At 27.8% G+C, this 21784-nt stretch overlaps 3 protein-coding genes across 5 annotated transcripts; 1 reads left to right on the top strand and 2 right to left on the bottom strand.

Annotated features, from left to right (window-relative positions):
- The first annotated feature begins 928 nt into the window (after window positions 1-928).
- Window positions 929-5827, top strand: LOC127286742 (PBAN-type neuropeptides-like). The gene is made up of 3 exons (XM_051313313.1): window positions 929-1084; window positions 4702-4899; window positions 5327-5827. Exons 1-3 carry the CDS (start codon window positions 1012-1014, stop codon window positions 5524-5526), a joined length of 471 nt encoding a protein of 156 aa, XP_051169270.1. The 5' UTR covers window positions 929-1011; the 3' UTR covers window positions 5527-5827.
- A 115-nt stretch (window positions 5828-5942) lies between these two features.
- On the bottom strand, window positions 5943-10186 carry LOC127286734 (neprilysin-4-like). Of its 2 annotated transcripts, none has more exons than XM_051313302.1 (8): window positions 10094-10186; window positions 8992-9109; window positions 8319-8517; window positions 8125-8176; window positions 7965-8053; window positions 7737-7819; window positions 7464-7634; window positions 5943-7121 (listed from the first exon to the last, which is right to left on the bottom strand). In XM_051313302.1, exons 1-8 carry the CDS (start codon window positions 10135-10137, stop codon window positions 6945-6947), a joined length of 933 nt encoding a protein of 310 aa, XP_051169259.1. In that variant the 5' UTR covers window positions 10138-10186; the 3' UTR covers window positions 5943-6944. The 2 variants fall into 2 exon arrangements, with proteins under 2 accessions (XP_051169259.1, XP_051169258.1); XM_051313301.1 differs by having other exon boundaries at window positions 8992-9165; window positions 10094-10180.
- A 4808-nt stretch (window positions 10187-14994) lies between these two features.
- On the bottom strand, window positions 14995-20167 carry LOC127286741 (endothelin-converting enzyme 2-like). Of its 2 annotated transcripts, XM_051313310.1 has the most exons (7): window positions 19819-20167; window positions 19152-19203; window positions 17977-18026; window positions 16237-16398; window positions 15739-15822; window positions 15501-15670; window positions 14995-15442 (listed from the first exon to the last, which is right to left on the bottom strand). In XM_051313310.1, the coding sequence occupies exons 2-7, from the start codon at window positions 19190-19192 to the stop codon at window positions 15386-15388; spliced, it is 564 nt and encodes a 187-aa protein (XP_051169267.1). In that variant the 5' UTR covers window positions 19193-19203; window positions 19819-20167; the 3' UTR covers window positions 14995-15385. The 2 variants fall into 2 exon arrangements, with proteins under 2 accessions (XP_051169267.1, XP_051169268.1); XM_051313311.1 differs by lacking the exon at window positions 19819-20167 and having other exon boundaries at window positions 14995-15422; window positions 19152-19330.
- Between the last annotated feature and the right edge of the window lie 1617 nt (window positions 20168-21784).

Raw genomic sequence — 21784 nt, 5'->3', positions numbered from 1 at the left:
TTTTAATGATTAAAATTTTTTAAACCTTTTCTTTATTCACTCAAAAAATTTTTTAAATCTTCTCAGCCTGATTAGAATCGTTTTTAATTTGAAAAATACTTTAAAATGACAAAAATTTTTTTTTTGAGAACTAATTTTCATTCATAAAACAAAAGTCTTATAAAACTTAAAATTCAATTATTGATATATATACTTTGAAAATGAAAAATACATCATGATTAAATTCAATTTACTATTTAATTTAAATGAAAAAACAAAATTGAGTATTTTTCTTTACTTTATACTCGTAAATTAATAAATACGAATACTAATTGTTTTTTTATTCAATTTATCCAGGCGTAGAGAGAAAGATTTCAAAGAATAAATTTAACCTGTGCATGCGGGGAGTAAAATGTATTAAGTAATTCGAATAAAAAGCCTCAGTCTTACTTCTTCTTCTTCTTCTTCTTCTTTTTTTTGTGCTTATCTCACGAAATCTAAATTAAATATAAGGTCTTTAAAAAATTCATTTTATCCTTTTGAAATTAACAGGCTGTTTCAAAAAGAATGAAAAAAAAAGAAAGAAAGAAAGAGAGTGAGAGAGGGTGTGCAAAGAATTGTGTAGGTGTGCTATTTCAGGAATCAGTAGAATCACTCGATTCTCATTGAAAATGGGCGACTCGATGTCGCGATTGTAATTAAGACAAATCGGTGAGGATGTCGAGATTGCACATGGGGAGTTGTACCTCGATTTTGTCGCCGCGTCTTTTGCGTCTTTACGCCCTCGCCAATCACTCCAGCTGCCTTTTCATCCCTCTCTTCTTTTTCAACCCTATATACTGACAATTCACTCCCCTCACTCTTTTTTCTTCTCACCACTACTTTTTCTCTTGGAAAAGTCCAGAAAATACAACGACAGAAGATTTTCCCCAACACCATTATTTATTCAATCACATCCATGGGACTATAAAACCCAAAGATTCCCTCGAGCTAAACATCATTCCACTGACTAAGCTCGAATTGAATGTAAAAATGTCCGATCGTCTTTTAATCGCGTTTGTGAGTGTGCTCGTATTTTTCATCGCTTGTGTTTCCGGCGATTACGGTATGTGTTTTATTACAATTGTGAAAATTATTATTATTATTATGATTATTTTGTTTTTCGGTGATTTTACTTTTTATATTTCAAAATGTTCGTTATCAATTGAAAGGGTGATATGATTTTAACTCCTAAATGGGACTCATTAAAAATCTCACCCTTTGTGGAGTTTTCTAAGGGAGTTAATTATTTATAATTAAATTATCAATTTTTTATTTCCATGTGGGAATTTAAATTGCCAAAAAAGAAAATTAATGTCAACCAAAGTTGAGGGTGAAAATTTTGGAAAACTAAAACTCCCAAAGTGAGTTGTTTTAGATTAAATTAGCACACTAGGCATAAAATTAACTCCCTATAGTATCAATTTCAAAAGGATATTGTATAGAAAAAAGATTTCTTTGATTCAAAGAAATTGATTTCTTTGAACAAATTTTCATTTGATACACAAGATTTATTTGATTCAAACAAATTATCTTTGATTCAAAGAAATTTTTTTTGGAACTGAAAAGCTAAAAAAGAAAATTTTATTTTAAAGAAAAGAAAAATATGTCAAAGAAATTAGTTTCTTTAAATCAAAGAAATCTTTTCTCTGCGTATAGAATTTTAATTAGAGTCCCGTTGGGGAGTTAAAAAATCTAAATCCTTTTTTTTTTAGTAAAAAATATTTTTCTACATTGTCTTTTTTTTATAGATTTTTCTTAATTAATACATTGTAATATGGTAATGTTTTTTTAAATTATTTTTTTAATTTATTTAAACAATTTATTTTTTTTATAATTTTAGATTTAACTAATTTTTTTCTAATAGCTGATAATATTCTTTAAAATAATGATAGAAAAAAAATGTGGAAAAAAGTTGTTCTCCGTTTTGCATAAAATTTATTTAAATAATTTTAATATAAGAAACTTTTCATTAACTTCATCAAGAATTATATATAGGGTTAATGCACTAATTACGGCGCGATTCGAGTCAAAACACATTTGAAATAGAAAATTCGACATTTCTATTGAATAAAGTTAATTTAAAACTTATTAAACTAAAAGCTTATGTTATTTAGATATTAAGAAAAAATTTAAACTTCATAAAAAATCAATTATTTAAACGAATATGCGAATGTATCAATTACGGTGACCAAAATTACGTGTATTTTGATGATGCTTTGCCCACCGTAATTGGATCCAATGTGGAAATCTTAAAAATGTTTCAATTACGGCGAGGGAAAAAATTTGATCTCAAATAATTGAATTAATAATTGTTTAAATGTGCATCTTTATTAGTAATTATATCAAAAAGAGATAAAAATAATTTTTTTAAATCATTTTACAACAGTTATATTGTGACGTTGTGAAATTTACAATTTTACAAATCACAAAGGTTTATTTATTTTTTAATATATTAAATCACTTTGTTTATTATTCCCGAAAAAGATATTTCAATATCAAAAAAATTTACTAGACGAAATCACATTATATGGATTCGAGAAATGGAAAAATCTTATTTAATAATATAATTTAATATTAAGAATTAATGTCTGTAATTTTCTTTTTATTTATGTACTTTCGAGCCAATGTTCAACTGAAACAAGAAATTAAGAAAAATATCAATATTTAAGAAAAACTTTGAGAAAAATTGATTATATTGAATATTTTGTATTTGTCAACCTAACCCCAATTTTGATGTCATCAATAATTGGATATTTTTGAAGTTTATTATCGATTATTTGGATATATTTTTATTATTAAAATTTGGATTCTTGAATATTCACTTCCTATGTACCCATTATAATTGGATAATTAAGAGATGCCAAGTATTTTCACGTTTTATGCAAATATCACCCTGAGAATAGCATTGACTTCGTTTCCTGGCGAAATACTGCGGTTAGCCAAAGCCCATATAAAATATTTGATGTTATGGATTTATCTCAATTTGAAGTTTGAAGATTTTTACTTGAGTGTGGCATTATCTTTGTAAATTTCAATATTAATTCCGAATTTATTAATATTTATATTGGAGAAGAATTAAGGATTTACCATCTTGCGTCGGATTAACGTATTAAAATCGTTAATCAAGAAAAAGTATTATTATTATTATTCAAGAAAACAATTTTTGTCAACAACATTTATTATCAAATTTGAATTTCGCACTTGATCAGTTTGGACCAATCAGCGTCAAGATATAGATAAAAAACCTTTTTACCGACCGTCGAACTTTCTTTTTTTGTCCCGATCTTTTTATTTCTTTTATGATATTCATTTTTTTTTTGGTTGGTAACGAAAATCTCCTAGGAGAAAACAAACAACGTCTTTTTTTATCATTCTTTAATGTGATTTCGTATAAGCTAGACGCTTTTATTATATTCTTTCGTCACTTTTATTTTGGAAATCTCAATTAATATAAAATACGTTTTAATCATTTATTATAAAGGAAAAATAAAGGAAACATCAAAAATAAGAAAATATATCTATAAATCGAAAAAGAGGAATTGTTTGAATTTATCATTTTGGAGATATTCGTTGCCGTCAGCCATTTTGAACACATTGATTTTTGTAATTCTCTGGTTAAAATTTTATTTCTCATTTATGAATAATATCTCAAAATTACATATTTGTTTGAATTTTTCAATAATGAATTTTCTTTAAATCTGAATTTAATGTAATTTAGAATTTCAATTTAATTTAATTTAAAATGATTTCTTTTGAATTTAATTGATTTTGGAATTATTTAAGAATGAATTTAATTCTCTAAATTTAATTTATAATTTTTATTTAAAAATTGATTGAAATGTCATTCATTTAATTTTATAATTATTGTATCTATTTTCATTTTCCATCTTTTTCCATTTCTCGAATTAAAGAATCCTTATTCTTTTAAAAAGAAAGAATAAGAAATTATTTTTCTTGCATTATATCGAGTCTTGACTAAAATTTTTATAATGTTTAAAAATTTAAATAAAGAAATTTATTAACCTTTTGTTTATAAAATCTGATGTTTTATTTAATTTAAAAATTAAATCTTTTCGAATATATGGCTTTTCCGAACCGCCCTCTCTACTGTTAACCGAGAATTGGGACTGCGGCAGGCCGAGTAACAGGACGACTATTTTAATTTAATTTGAATCATTTTCTTTGCTTTGAGTTTCCCTTGATTATTGAATTTGACAGTCTTTGAGTAAAAGCCTGGTGGCCGTGTGTACTCTTCAGACTAATTTGACAATCAAAAATAATTTTGATTTAATTGTCGAATTTGACAGTCTCTAAAATAGTTTGCCTAGTAGCCTTATGTATTTTTCCAGACTAATTCAACGATTAAAGAAAAATTTATTTAATCTATTCAATCAATTTAATTCTCGTCCCTTAATTATTTATTTATATTTTTGTCCCAAGAAAGGACTGCGCCCAACAAACAATTTATTCGAGTCTTCCCTTTGTAACTTTGATTTTTTTCAACATTCAGCATCATCATTAAAAATCATTGGTTACAATATTAAATATAATAGTAATAATAGTTATTTTTTATGAACGCGCCGTAATTGATGCACTCGCCGTAATTGTTGCACTTACCCTATATTGGTAAAAAAAAATTCATTACAAAAATATTAAATTTTTTTAAATTATTTAAATTAGAAACAAGAGGAAGTGATTCTCTAAGTGAAAGCGTCGGCGAAAGAACACCACAAGAAAGAAGCGACTGTGTAACTCACAATTGTATGAAAAGGACCATCAATAGTGCACCAGGGGCAATGTGGTTTGGGCCCAGATTAGGCAGACGGCGAAGATCTGGTCAAAAAGCTTTGAACTTTAGACAAATTGAAGCTGTTTCAGGTGTGTTATGCAATAATTGTGACGACTTTTGTACAGTGTAACACTGTACGTATACGAATTTTGGTAATAGTAAACTACTTTATCGACTCTTTATAATTAGCAGTTGAAAATTTCTATTTTTTAAAAAAAAGAAATAAAACACATTATATTAACATTAATTTAATAGACCTTTTCATGCTGTCCTTATCTAGCGCATACAATGACGAATGAGTTGGAAGAGGACAGAATGATCAGCATGAAAAGGTCTATCGGTTTTATTTTCCAAATATAGAAATTTTCAACTGATAAATATCGTCAGTCGGTAAAGAAGATTATATTTACCGACAGTAGAGTGTTGCACTGACAGTAAAAAGAAAATTAACTTTTTATTACTTTCTTCTTTATTTTATCACAATATATAATATCTTTTTTTTTCTATATTTGATAGAGGACAAAGAGACTGCAAAATTTACTCCTCGATTAGGACGAGAATTGGCTGAAGAAATTTTGTTTGGCGATTTTGAGGATTTCCCTGAACAAATTGATAGACAAGATTTTTATGATGAAATCCGGCCAAAACCAATGTGGATCTTTCGTAAAGGAAGAGAAAATCCAGTTCCTTTTTTGCCAATACCAAGGCTTGGTTGAAAAATGCAACAATTGTTGGAAAAAATCTAGAATATTTATTGTATTTGAGATTTAAGACTTTAATGCAAAATACTTTTTGTCTTTTAGAGCTTTGGACTGCGATCTTTTTAGTATATGCCATTTCTTTTACAATATGCATTTATAAGTTGTGAGAATATTATGCGTTCACCGTAAAAAAAAATTACTTATACTTATACTTTCCGTTACTTATTCGTTGAAAAAATGAATTCAGATATTTGAAATTTGAAAAATCATTTCTTATTGAAAGAAATAGAGATTACGAAATTTTCTTTAATCCACTGTTTTTAAGCAGGAACAACAATATTCTATTATTTGAATATGTAACAAAGTTATATTTATTAATTGAATTATTAAATTATGTAAAATTTTTAGATAATAAATTAAAAAACAAAAAGGTCTGTATCAATTTTTATTTTGCTTATAATACCACATACAGAATTTAAATTTCTATATGTAGAAATTATGTACTAGATCCCACACAGCATATTATATTTCCTAAACATTTCATGAATATTTCATTGAAAGATTTGAAATATTTCAATGCAAGGTTCATGAAATGTTTATGAAAATAGGAAAATGTCTGCCTATAAGAAATATTGCCGTACAATTTTGCTGAAATATTACACTTTAAGACTCCTGCAATATTACACATGAAGATTCTGCAATATTCAGGAAATATTTCAAAGAAAGTTAGAAACTTTTTTAAAATATGTAATCAATCGTTATTTTCTTATCTTTATTTTCTTAGGATCCTAGAAAATTAAAAACTACTGCGCAGCTGTACAGGCCATAGAAACTGAGATCGACCAGTGCGCATCATTTAAATTGGAATTTTTCTATAAATATTTTAATGAAATATTTCAGCAAAATTACACGGCAATATTTCTTATAGGCGGACATTTCCCTAATTTCAGCATAATATTTCAAGGACTTCGCATTGGAATATTTCAAAATTTCAATGAAATATTTCAGAAACATTTAGGAAATCTCATGTACTGTGTGGGGAATTAATTACTGTTATGTCTATTAATTAGATCTAGATATATTCTTAGATAAATTAAGTGTACATTATTGCATATATATATATTAATAAAAACATCTTTGGAAATACAAGAAACAAGAATTAAATCATCATGTAATTACAATTTTAAAGTTTCTAAATTATTCTTCACATATAATTTATTTGAATTTTTATATCCCATATTAAATTAATTTTTAAAAATAATTATTAGGCTAACTTAAAAATTAATCTTTATATTAATAGAATATTCTTTTCATCTATGATTGAATATTATGGAAATTGATTTATAATTAACAAATTAATTTACTTGCACATTTATATATAATTTTTTGTCGAGATAATAATTAATCTATTTCTCTTATTTCTAATTTGTAGTTTATAAATTAGGATTGGTCCACAAATCACATTTTTCTTTTGGATTCATAAATTGACCTTTTTCACATTGAAATGCTTCTGCAAATTCATGACTATTCATTATGGTTCCAATGGTTCTAATATCATATGGCGCATGAATTGAATCCAAAAATTCTTCATTACGATTTTCACAATATTGCTGGCAAAATAGTTCAAATTAATACTTTATTATAATATTATCTTATATTCATTTATAACTTCATACTTATTGTTTATATGATAACTATGAAAGTTATTATGAATGTGGTTTTATTATTTGGCATGTAGAAAACATTTTATTTGAGGGAATCAAAAATTTGGGTTATTCGTCTAAAATAAGGTCGTATTTGAATTCAGTGTATTAATTCTAGAAAATTATTTGACTCGAATTATACAAATAATGCTCAATTCAACCTAATTTTAGAGTTGAACGTAATAACAACCGGAAATAGTTAATTGATTCCATTAAACTGTTTTTTGGATGTATGTTTATAATATTTACATTTGCAAAAGATAAAAAGAACAATTGATTTGCATCAAATTCTTGAAATTGTGGTAGCACTTTATTTCTTTCATCTGGATTTTCATGGAACAATCGTCTCATAGCTCTAAATGCCAATTTTAATCCTTGTGTATCAGCAACATTTTCATCTAAAGTTGTCACACCGTCTATCTAAATATAGAAAATGAAACAAAAATTTTTTACTTATTTTATTTAAATAGATGGAAATTCATACAGAATTTAATAAGATAATTATAATAATTGAATAATTACATTAAGATTATTAAATTGTCTCTCTAAACAATATTTTTTGGCTGAATATATAGAATTAATCTCATTATTAATTGAAAATAAAGCTGTAAATAAATAAATAATTTATTTTTGAAAATATATCAAAAAACATTCGCACTGATGAAAGCCCACATCGAGGATGAAATATTTTCAACATAATCTAAAGCTGCATTGGTTTATTTAGCTGTTAATTATTATATTAATACTTACATCCTGTATGAAGTTTCATATTTTCGAAATCAAACGTATGAGAGATTTCATGACCGATTATAAATGCCAATCTTCCAAAATTATAGGCCCTAATATATAAAAATATAAAATTATATATATTTTTTAACTTTCATTTTATAAATATTATAAAACAACTAACATTGGTGCCTCTGGATGGAAGAACGGTGGTAGTAGTAATCCTGGCGTTATTTCTGAAATAAGGAAAAAAAAAAATATATATATATTTTTTTTTTTTTGAAAAAAAGAAATTGGAATCGAATATATTCTGGATCAAAATAATAATAGATATTATTGATAATTGTTAGTTTTACATTTACATATATACATATATACCTATTGATTTTGTAAGTCGATTGAAAGATGCTTCAATTTCAATATTTCTTTTTTTTCTGTTATTCGTTGAAGCATTTAATGCACTAACAAGATCATATAATGACATTAATGCATATTGAAAACTGATGAGCATTCTGTACTCAGCTTTAGCTTTTTTAAAATTCAAAAAATTTTTGAATGCAACTAGAGTGATTTTGAACTGTAAAAATATCAAGAATAAATAAGTGTTTTGTCTATATATATATAATTATGATATTTCTATGTTCAACTAATTGTAAATATAATTCCCAGTGATCACAAAACGTTCTACGTTCCAATAATGCGTTGTTATATAACGTTTTTAGAAAATTGAACCAACGGATCGTAGAAGGGCATATACGTAATGTATTTATTTTGTAATGCCTTTATTGCCTTCTACGATCCGTCGGTTCAATTCATGTCTGCTCAAATAATGCTTTGAAAATGTTTCATGTTTCGCTAAACATTTTCAGAAAATTAAACATCCTTAAAGTGTTATTTTAAAAGAAATGTACGTTCTTAAAAACGATTTAGAAACGTCATTGGAACATTCCCTATATTGAAAATTACCACGTGGGATCCCATATGTAGAATCCCACGTGGTACTTTTCAATAGAGTTAGGTGTTTTATTGCCAACTGGGTATTGATTCTTACATTGTACGGTGATGTTTCTATATCATTTTTCCATACAGGAAAATCAATTCGTGTAAAACTCAGTTTTAATTCATCTACCACATTCTCAGCTTCTTCTTTTGCATCATCATCTAACCAACTGTTTCCAATTTCAATTTTCAATTCTCTTTTCAGACTTAAAAATACTTTATTGAGCTAATGCATAATAATAAATATTCATATATATATATATAAACTAATTGACATTAAAATCTAATTTGACGAATCGAATGCAATGTGAACCCACTCTCAACGCTTATTGTTTAGAAATTAATCTTAGTTGAAAATGAGGCCTTTAGCTCCTTTCATTTGATTTTTGATTTAAGACTTTAAAAAATAGCCAATAATGTATAAATGGAACTTTTATAAATATTGCGAATTGAAAGATTACATTATTTGATCTAAAAGAATAATTCTCCCACATAGCACGACTTCTTGCTGTGAGGTTACTGTAAGGATATCTGTAGGGTTTGTAAGGTTACTGTGTAAGCCTGCAGTAAACTTGAGGTCATCTTAAAATTTCCGCCTTACAGTAAGCTTACACAGTAAAGCTAAGGTAAGCTTACACAGTAAGGTCGTGGTAAGTTTACATGGTAAGGTTGTGGTAAGCTTACACGGTAATGTAGTTGTAAGCTTTCTTTAAGGTTACTGTAAGGTTGATGTAAGGTTACTGTTAATATAAAGTAATATGAAAATATATTAAAAATAATTATATTATAATATATATTATATTATAAATTTTTTTGTATAAAAAATTATATATTTGGTAAAGTACTTTATGAACCCCAATAGGGTTTGTCAAATAAAAGTTACTGCGCAGCCGTATGTGCCATAGAATACTACTGCGCATAAATATTAATAAATTTTATTTATTAACAACATTCTAAGTTTACAGTAACCTTACATCAACCTTACAGTAACCTTAAAGGAAGCTTACAACTACCTTACCGTGTAAGCTTACCACAACCTTACCATGTACCATGTACCATGTACCTTACCTTACAGTAACCTAACAGCAAGAAGTCGTGCTATGTGGGCTATATTATAATAAATAAAACGATACATATGTATATTCATAACTTACAAACTCTTCTCTTTTGTAAAATTCATCATTATTTGCAAGTTCATTATAAATTCCTTCTTTCATTGGGAGTTTGTTGATGCAACGATTAGATCTAACAATATATTTGAAAAATTATTCAAATTTCTTATCAAAAGTGAATAAAAAAAATTTACTAAAGCATATAAAAAAGAACACAAAGTCATATATACCTTTCGATAGTACTCATTTCTCTCATATGTCTGTTAATATAAAACATTTAAGGAAAAATAAGAAAATTGAAAACTTTAGTTAATTATATTAATGCTTAAATAATACCTTCCCTGAATAAATAAAATGTATGTCAAGTTCTTAGTTTTTAATTTATTGAACTAGGCTAATTAATAATAATAACTTAGTCGTTTTTTGAGTTTGGGCTTTCCCACTCTGACCCCATTCTCAATAATTTATTTCCTATTTTTATTCAATTTATTAATAATAATTGAACATAATTTTCTAATTTAATAAATTATTTAAACAAAATTTTGCAATCAACGACAACTATACTTTGGTACTTATTAATCAAAATTATTCCCTCATAACAAAAGGATATCCATAGGATATCCCAGGATATCTTGGGATATCCCTAGGATATCCAAACCGCCGGTATGTGGGACATCAACAGGACATCCATAGAATATCCACAGGATATCCCTAGACATCCACAAAATATCTATTGGATATTATATCGCAGGATATCCATGGGATATCCTCAAGATGTCCGTGGGATATTCTTAGGATATTCACGGGATATTTAATATCTCAACATATATTTTTAAAGGTTAAAATTGTTAAGCTAATATAATGAATAATAATATAATAAAAACAAAAATCTTATGAGCTTCTAATTTATTTTAAATGAAGATTTGAAACGCATTTTTCAAAGTTTTTAAATAAACTCATGCACTTAATGTATAATTAATATTAATAGTAGTCTCATAATGACTTTAAAAACAGTATCCTGAGAATATCTTCTTGACATCCAGAAAATATACTGAGAATATCCTGACGATATCTATGGGATATCCTGATGATATCTGTGGGATATCCTGACGATATCTATGGGATATCTGGAGGACATTTATGAAAGTCTATAGAGATATCCAGAAGATATCCTGTGGATATCCTCAGATATCCATGGGATATCCAACCCGCCGATTTTTTGGATATCCTTAAGAGATCCTTTTGATATCCATAGGACATCCCTAGGATATCTGCGGGATATTATCAATATATCCCAAGATATCTTGTGTTATTAGGGTTACTGGTAAAAATGTTAAATTAAAATAAATGAAATTAAGTAAGTAATTATATTTTAATTTATTGTCTAACCTAATGATATTTTTCACATCTTTGATTCAATAATTGTATGATATAAATGATACTGAGAAATTAAAACTTGTCTGCAGGTACGCGTCGTTAGCATAGTGGTTAGAGCGTTAATCTATAAGTCCGTAGGTCGTAGGTTCGATTCCCCTTGTGCGCAGTTTTGTTTATTTCATAGGTTTGCGTTATTTCTAGATTTTCATTTATAAGTTGTACCAAAACTTGAAAATCTAATACATACACTATTATTTAATTTTTAAATTGTATAAATATTTTTTTACTTTTTTTACTATATACATTGTTTGTTAGTCGTCATCTTTAATACAATTTCATTTGAAAGGAAATTATATTTATTCATTTAATTTACTCTTTTGTTGTTAAATTATTTATATAATTATTAATTAACAATTATAAATAAAAATGGAATAACTCAATCTGGCCTCAGCTGGGATTTCCCAACCTTGGGAAATCTTTGGGATCAGCGTTACGCGCCCAGTTTGGGCGTTGTCTGGGTTGCCCACTTTGGACATTGGGAAACCCAGTCTGGATCAGATTGGGGCCCAGTCGACTTTTCCACACGGGCATCTATTAAGGTATTAGTCGCGCGCCGGCTCTAACCAAAAGTTTGTCTTGAGTCTGACTCAGTCTGTGCTTAGCAAGAGGTATAGTTCTGAGTCAAACTTTTTGAAGGGTACAGGTAACTTCCACTCAGAGCGCCGCGTTCTCGCACGTGTAGAACTAAAGTTTTGATCGCGGCAACGTCGCAATCTGAATATTATTAAAAAAAATTCAAATATGCTTCTTTAAAAGCTATTTTTGAATTATTTATGATTAATAATTATGTATATAAATGCTTAAACTTTTTAAAAGTATGAGACTTACTAAGAATAATTAATAATTAAAGATGTGAATATTATTAAAAAAAATTCAAGTATGCTTCTTTAAAAACTAATTTTTAATTATTTATAATTAATATTTACATCAATAATGTATTATAAATTGGTTTATAAAGTAAAAAATAAATATTTCATCAAAAAATGTTTTTATTTCTTAACTGTTGAAATATAACCAACCAATTTAACGTTTCTCATTCTTATTTTTCTTAAAATATATGATTTAATTTAAAAAATTGAGAATTATTTAATACTAATCTATGTTGTGAAATTTTAAATATATTATTTTTTTATTCTACTCTATGAGATATTCCTACTTTCTAACTGTGTACTTTGCATGATTTTGAATTTTGTATGCATTCGCGCGCTACAGCGTTGCCAAGTTTACTGCTTTCCAGCAGTGGTACTTCATATAATTTAAAATTTTGTTAACTTTCTCCTAATATATTTATAGTTTGGTACGGTCAAAAAATTTCAGTTTTTTTGTAGGCATTCGTTTCATGAGAATGTATTATGTGGTAGTTTTATTTTAAAATCTGACGACTGGTTTTCATTTAAATAATTATAAAGCAAATTCCTTCCATGCATTAGGTGCTCCGTCCATGTAAAAAGTATCAACTTTGAAATGATATTTTAAAGCTTAGGAACGGTCAAAATCGATGGGATTGGTCTTATTTTGTAGATAATTATGTCAGAAACACTCTTGCAAAATTTAAAAAATATCTGACGAAAATGATTTTACGCGACTAATACCTTAAATTTTATGAAAATTAAAAAAAACTATAAATCATGAAACCTAATGTATGACTATAAAATGAAAAGTCTGCTAACTTAGACAAATTTTAACGAATTCTAATCGATTAGAAGTCATTTGAAGCAGAATTGACTATACTTTCGATATGTTAAAAGAAAGTAGGCATATGTTATATCAGATAACAGTTATAAATTGATCGAAAAGTTGAAAAATCAATAAAAAAATCGAAATTTTTGAAAGTATTTGGTCTTTATTGTCATCAATTAAGAAGATACAACAAAAATCCTTTATACAATTGCAAAAATCTGTTTTTCAGCTTAAAAATTAAAAAAAAAAAAATGAAATCGGAAAAAAAATTATGAAGTTGCAAAGATTTTTTCACAAAAAATGGTTTTTCGTCTCTAAAATCAAATTTTGAGGGTGTATAAGCAATTAAATATACATCATTATTTTCAGTTTTCTGTGCTATATTAGGTCCGATAAGAAGTTTTTGAAGTCATATTTTTTTTTTGCAACACAGTGTAATTAATATTAACTTTTAAAATTAGCTAAAATCCAGCTTCTAATTTTTTCATAACTGAAGTTAATAAATATCATACTATCTCTATATCTGTATTGCCTAAGTTTGTTTAAAAATTAATATTCAATGCAATAACGATTTGAAAAATAATTCGAACTTTCTTTATATATTTCTCCTGAACGCAAGTGACAACCGTGGCACAATTTATCATTATCAAATGATATTTCTATAAAAAATTTATTTTAGAGCTTCTTCATGCGTCCCGTTTATCAAACTAAATTTTATAACAATTTTATGTTCACATTTGTTAAATGATACATTTTTATTAATGTTCGAAAAAGCGATATTTTGCAGAATAAAATGTGACCCCTGGCGGATTCGATTTGCGTAATGTCTACTTAACTAAGCGGACTTTAGGTAGACATTAGGTAGACATGTAAAAAAACGTATAAAAAAGCTATTAATCGACTTATTATGATAAAAAAAAGTTGATAAAAGGGTAAATGAATGTTTATAGAGTAAATTCGTACAAGATTTGTAATTAATAAAGCAATAAATAATTAATAATGAATGGAAATGTGCGCGAGGTACCTGATCAGTTCAGCTGTACAATTATTTTCGTGCTATTTTCATGAAAAGAATATAAATTAACTGCAAAAACAATTGATATTTATAAAAAAGTGTAAAATTGATTTAATTTTATTGTTTGCAATACGAATTATTAAATAATAATTAAGTTTTTATCAAATGTGAATAGTGTTGTGAAAACCTGTGAAAACTAATGAGTTACTACATTACCGATCGCATATGATAATAAAAAGTTCTCTATGAGTGTAACAAAAAAGCTGCAATCATGTCCGTAATTTTGGACGAGAAACAATTATGAAATCAATAATTATTTGTATAACTTTATTCTGCATTTTAAAATTCACTTTTTATTTTCTTTCAAAGCAAAAGCTTGGAAGAAAACATGCTCGCACTGTATTGTAAAAACTGGTGGCGCCATCTCTCATATGCGATCGGTAATGTAGTAACTCATTAGTTTTCACAGGTTTCCACAACACTATTCACATTTGATAAAAACTTAATTATTATTTAATAATTCGTATTGCAAACACTCAAATTAAATCAATTTTACACTTTTTTATAAATATCAATTGTTTTTGCAGTTAATTTATATTCTTTTCATGAAAATAGCACGAAAATAATTGTACAGCTGAACTGATCAGGTACCTCGCGCACATTTCCATTCATTATTAATTATTTATTGCTTTATTAATTACAAATTTTGTACGAATTTACTCTATAAACATTCATTTACCCTTTTATCAACTTTTTTTTATCATAATAAGTCGATTAATAGCTTTTTTATACGTTTTTTTACATGTCTACCTAATGTCTACCTAAAGTCCGCTTAGTTAAGTAGACATTACGCAAATCGAATCCGCCAGGGACATTTTAGGTTAAAAGTAAAAATTTATAATTATCAATGTTTGAAGCTAATTTATTCTTTGGAATCAAATTAGTTGTATCAAAAAACTTACAAAATTACTAAGAATATATCAAACTAATATATTAAAATATAAAAAAAATTCAAAAGCAACACATTCAATAAATTTGAGCTCGATAAAATGCTCGGGTCTACTGGACCTATGGTGGCAGTTATGGGTTAAAACGCATTAAACTAATTCGCTAGGGAGTCCGTAGAAGTCAGTGGGATTCCGTTCGATTATAGAGAATTTGACTTTCGAACGCAAGCAATCAAAAGGATTCAGTATTATATTCTATGTCGATTTTCTTTCACGTTGCGCATACGCCGAGCTGTGCAAGATTATTTTAGTCTATTTATTATTTAATTTTAGTTAAACAATTTAATATAAAGAAAAATATTATTCTTACTTGCAGTATGTTTTGTTTGTTTAATGTAATATGAAAAAGAGAATTTTCACCCACTGTATTGAAATAATATTTAGCCACATGTTGCCAATTTGTCTGAAAAAGTACTGAAGCTTCTGTTCTTTTAATTACTATATCTTTATACAATCTTAATCCTTCATTTAACGAGAAATCTGTAATAAATTTAATATAATTAATATAAATACATATATGCGCATATAAAAAATTATACTACACTTACCTGGGTCAATACATGCATAATACAATCTCTTTTCAACATAAAGTTCTCTGTTATTTTCGTCAATATTTTGATTTTCTAAAATATCTAAACATAAAATATAATTGTTGAAAAATTAAACCTATCCATCAAAAAAGGGCATATATATTAAAATTCTTGGCCCCTACTAAGGGATTATATTAGTATATAAATTTCGCCTATAGGGCGGGAACATGAATCTAAAATTTGGTTTAAAAAAAGTGCTCTCTAAATTTGAATATAAGTAAAATTTCTCTTACAATGTTTTAAAAATCTTCCACGTAGAAAAATAAGTGTATATGTACTTAAAAATAAGTGATTTTCACTCAAAAATAAATCAAGTTTCATTTATTTTTAAGTGCATAATATACATTTATTTTTCAACGTGGAAGACTTTTGAAACATAATTCTAAGTGAAATTTTACTTATTCAGATTTAGAGAGTGTATACATGTTACAAAATGTGTTTGATTTTAGTTTTTACCTCTAATCAAAGAAATTAAATTGTCCTTCGTCATTATTTTACTATTCCAAATTGTAATATTCGCAGGTCTAGGATTGTTTTGAGCCCAATTACCACAAGTATATTTATAAAAATTATTACAAGGTTGTTGGTTGCGATCTAAACCGCTTTTTACAAGATTGGCTACATATATATGCAAAAAAAAAAATTTACTGATAAAATAAAAATATATCCTATATACATGTTAAATATTTTAATAACCATCATACACTCTATTGAAAAATCCTATTTAGGTTCCTGTCAGAACTTATACGGATTAATGAACATCAATATTGGCGATTCAAACAGCTACACTAGCGCCACAGTTGAACTAATTTAGGTGTGACTCGCTCTGTAGCACTCCATGTGTTTTAAATTATTTTTTTTTATTTAACGCTTAAAAATAATTTTACAAACGCAATAAAAATATCAGAATAATTAAATAATTTGAAATAAAATGTCAAAACAGAGACTGCTTTAGAGCGAGTCACACCTAAATTAGTTCAACTGTGGCGCTAGTGTAGCTGTTGGAATCGCCAATATGGGTTCCCATAGGGAAAGTTAGTCATTTTTAAATAGGGAAAAATTTTATTTCTAATTTCTAATTATTTTTATAAAAAAAAAGAAATAAAATGTACAATAGACATTAAAAAAAAATTCAAAATGGCGGATTTAAGATGGCGGACAAAAAAAATTGAAAATCAACCGGATTTGCTTGAAATTTATGTTTCTTGGGAATTTTGGGGTCACTGATTACGAATTCGATGTTAGTTTTCAAGAATTCAAAATGGCGGACAAAAATGAAAAAAATCAACCGGATTTTGCTTAAAATTTATTACTCGGGGGTTTTTAGGGTCGCTTAATTCAAATCTGATATCAAAATTTAAAATCCAAAAACCCTCGAGTAATAAGTTTTAAGACATTTGGATTCAATTTTTAAAAAAGTCGTCCGCCATATTGGATGCGCCATTTTTAATTTTGAAAAACTAAGCTCAGATTCGTAATCAGCGACTTCAAAAACCCCCGAGTAACAAATTTCAAGCCATTTGAATTGAGTTTTAAAGAACTCGTCGCCAATATTGGATCCGCTATTTTGAATTTTGTAAAAACTACAGAGTCGCAGTGATATCTGTAGTGTGCCAAAGATGATGTAAAAAATATAATTTTGCAATTTATATAACAATTGCATATGTTTTTTGATAAGATGTTCACGACCCAACGGAAAGGGTTAAATATTAATTGCCTGGCAATATTGATTATGTCCGCACGGAAAAAAAAGAAAAAGTAATTTTTACTACTTTCATAGTAAAATTGGACCTGTCCGAAGTTTCTGCGCATCTCTGGCAACTTTTACTCAAAAAATAGTAAAATTTACTATTTTTGTAATAATTTTTACTATTTCTGGAGTAAATTTTACTATTTCTGGAGCAAATTTTACTATTTTTGGAGTAAAAGTTGCCATAGATGCGCAGAAACTTCGGACAGATCCCATTTTACTATGAAAGTAGTAAAAATTACTTTTTCTTTTTTTCCGTGCGTCTTGAGGGAATATTGCCTAAATATTACGTTACAATAATATACCTAAATATTCTCTTAGGGCGGGCATAATCAATGTTGACTTAACATTGCCAGAAAATATTGGCAATGCATGCAATATTGACACAATATTGTGGCCATATATGTTATGCTATTTTCGGATTCCTATATTATATTTATACTTACAAATCTCTTCGATATCATCGTACATACAATTAACTAATGTCAATGCATATCTAGAAATATATGTAAATTTAAAATATTCATAAGATATACCCTCACAGCACCAGATATCCTAGGATATTCCAAAAACATCCCTTGGATATCCTAGGGATATCCTAGGGATATCCTAAGGATACTTTAAGAATATCCAAAGTAGCGGCGGTTAGGATATCCTAAGGATATCCCAGGGATCTCTAAGGATAACCCTAGGACGTCCCAGGGATATCCTAATCATTTCCCCGGGTATCCTTAGAACATCCTGAGGATATCCTATGGATATCCCTGGAATAATTAAGGATGTCCTTAGGACGTCCTAAGGATATCCACAGTATGTCTATATTATCTTATAGGTTAGAATATCCTTGAGTCGTTCTAAAAATGTCCCTAAGGTATCCATAAAACGATCCTAACATACAAATTGATTAAATAAAAATGGAAAACATATTTTTTGGATGTATTTATAATGTATTTCCAAGATATCTAAAATGATTTACCTTGTCTACAAGAATTCTTTTTTCTACTTTTTCTTTAAAAAATCTCTTGAAACCAACTTAAGCGCTAACTATATTTGTATCAAAAAATCGCTATCTCAAATAGTCAAAACTTGAATCATAATGATATCCTAGGGAGATCTTAGCGATATTTCTAAAATATTTTAACGATATACCAAGTTTATCCCAAGAATATCCCCACGAAATCACTAGGATATCCCTGGAATATCCCAGGGATATCCCTAGAATATCCTCAGGATATCCCTAAAATATCCTCAGGATATCCCCAGGATATCCCAAAAATATCCTAGGGATCGTTCACATATTACGTCACGCTATTTTTCATTATTTTTTAACCCCCCCCTTCCCCACGTCACACATTATTCTATACATTAGCGCCATTTTTTCTACAGGTCGTCACACATTCAACAGACCCCTCCCCCCTCTAAGCGTGTGACGTAATATGTGAACGATCCCCTACGTAACGGCGGTTTGGATGTTCTGAGGATATCCTAGGATATCCTATGGACATTTTCAGGATATCCTACATTAGTTTAGGATATCTTGAGGATATCCTCAGGATATCCTTTTGTTGTGAGGGTAACTTTTAATAATTAATTAAAAATATATATACAAAAAGTTACTTACAATATTTTTATAATCAATAGGTATAACATGTTTCGACTCATTTTTAAACGAACTGAAATAAATATATATTTATATATATATATATTATTTAATAATTTTATAATAATTTTTATAACTTTTTAACAAATTGTTGAGGAAAAAGGAGACAAGTTCAGAGGAGCAAATGAAATGACTTGGAATGTAAATTGTATTCTTATTTTTATCGTTTTTGAGTTCATCGTAAAACATGACATTAAATTTATAGATATTAAAGGAAAGAAGAAACTGATAATTTTACTGTTATGTTAAACAAATTTTTTTTATTTTAACGTAAATTGTGTTGAAACATAATATTTTTTTACGAGTTTAAAATTTTTTTAATAATTTTTACAAAAAATTTTTATAGTTTCATACTTAAGGAAGTTCTCTCGCAAACAGAAATGACGAAGAGTTAATTATCAAACTTGATAAACTGATAGATAATGGTTTAAAGAAGATGTAGTTAAATTTTTAGGGGTCTAGGTGGATTTTGACAAAAGATATAAATAATTTTCTCTTTTCACATTTAACACGGGTTCTTATGGGAAATTGAATTTTTTGGTCTGAAATCTCAAATTGTGAAAAATCTGACGAAAAGATATTACTGGAACTTTATATACATAAAGTTTAATAGCCAATGTTAACTTACTTTTAATAAAATTGATCAGACCTGGCTTAGGAGACTCACAATTAATTATTTTGTCTAAAAAAACACCGTATTTTGACAATCAGAAATTACTTAGCACAACGCTTGGCAACGTTGCGTCTTGTAGGTTAGGTATAGAAAAAGCGCGAAATTTGAAAGTAATATAAGTAGTATATACATATAATAGTATATTCTTCAAAGATTTATAATAATGAATAATAATTTGAATTTGCTTATAAAATTAAGATTTTTAAAATAATAAATTATTATTATTATTATTTAACGAAAATAAATCAAACAATAGCAGACGACACGAAACGTAACGGGGGAAATATAATCCAACGTTGCCAAGCGTTGAGCTAGTACTACGTGATACAAATGAAAACTTAAATGGGCATTGATTTGACTGACGTTGGAGGGGGAGAACTTCCTTAAGCCGCTAGATGGTATGGTTTTTTTCCATATCTCCCTAGTAAGAAGGCATGAATTAAAAAGTTTTGAAATTTATTCAATTCCTGTGAATTCCTTTTTTGTCCATTATATTTAATTCCCCAGAGAGGTTTCGAAAAAATTAAAGTTGAACTCCTTTCTATGTTAATTCCCATATGAGATCTTTTATAAGATCGCTTATGGTTTCTTATATAGGTATATGAAATTTTATACGAAATCTTATAAGGACACCTCGTAAGAAGAATCTCATCAGTGTCCATACATGATTCCATATAGGTTCCCATATGGGGTCGAAATTTTAAAAATAAAATTTATGAATATCACAAAAACGGTGAGAAATACGCAAAATCAAACAAAATTTTATTTTTTTTGTTCGCAATTGGTATCAATGCTTTGATGTTGTCACTGCGCTTGCGAACCAACGCATCAGTCACGCAACGCAAACATTTAGGAACCTATTGAAGGCCTTTCTCCAATAGGTTCCTAAATATTTGCGTTAGGACACGTCGCATTGGTTCCCATGTAGTTTAGCGTTGGTGACGTCATACGTCTACGTTTACGAATGCTCTTAGGTTCCTATTGGAGACGCTCCAAGTGAGGCAGCGCCATCTACATTGATACTAAAATTTTGGAAAATTTTCAACAGCCATTTCTTGAAAACAAGATGGTAAAATGCTTTTTCCTTTATGGATAATTGATTATTGGCAAGATATATAACAGCTAAAACTTTTTTTGAGTTAAAATAATGAAAAAAATTTCCATGTCGATAAATTAAATATGAGCACTTTTTTCACAAAACCTGTAACAGTACTTTCTCAGAAATTACAATCAAAAATGCAATTTCCATTTGGAAAATTAATAAACGCTAAAAAATACACGACCTAAGATTTACTAATCACGAAAATAACAAAAAAAAATTTTACTAAATATTTAACATATTGATACTGCTTTACTGATTGTAACAGCCCTTTGGTAGATTATGTATTTCAGGTGGTTAGCAACAGCGCCAATCTCCTCCTTTCGGCAAAACTGCGAAACGTCTGGTGACATATATAACCTGCTAAACCGCTGTCATAATGAGTAAAATATGTTATGTTAAAATACTTTTTTTTGTTATTTTCGTGATTGGTAAATCTTAGGTCGTGTATTTTTTAGCGTTTATTAATTTTCCAAATAGAAATTGCATTTTTGATTGTAATTTCTGAGAAAGTACTGTTACAGTTTTTGTGAAAAAAGTGCTCATATTTAATTTATTGGGAACGGTGGTCTAGTAACAATCTAGTAACTTTGACCCATTCTCTACCCTCCATTTTGTTTTTTCTACTCTTTCTAACCTATTAATTGAAGAGAGACAAAGAAAGAAAATGGAGGGAGAGAATGGGTCCCCACCAGATGGCGTATTGCAGTTTAGCCGATCCCAATTGACATAAAATTTTTTTTATTATTTTAACTCAAAAAAAGTTTTAGCTGGTGTATATCTTGCCAATAATAATCAATTATCCATAAAGGAAGAAGCATT

Source organism: Leptopilina boulardi, unplaced genomic scaffold, assembly GCF_019393585.1.
Source record: "Leptopilina boulardi isolate dan_hultmark-lab unplaced genomic scaffold, ZJU_Lbou_2.1 LbouV2_362, whole genome shotgun sequence".
Classification (NCBI taxonomy): domain Eukaryota; kingdom Metazoa; phylum Arthropoda; class Insecta; order Hymenoptera; family Figitidae; genus Leptopilina; species Leptopilina boulardi.
This window is presented reverse-complemented; position numbering and strand designations above follow the sequence as displayed.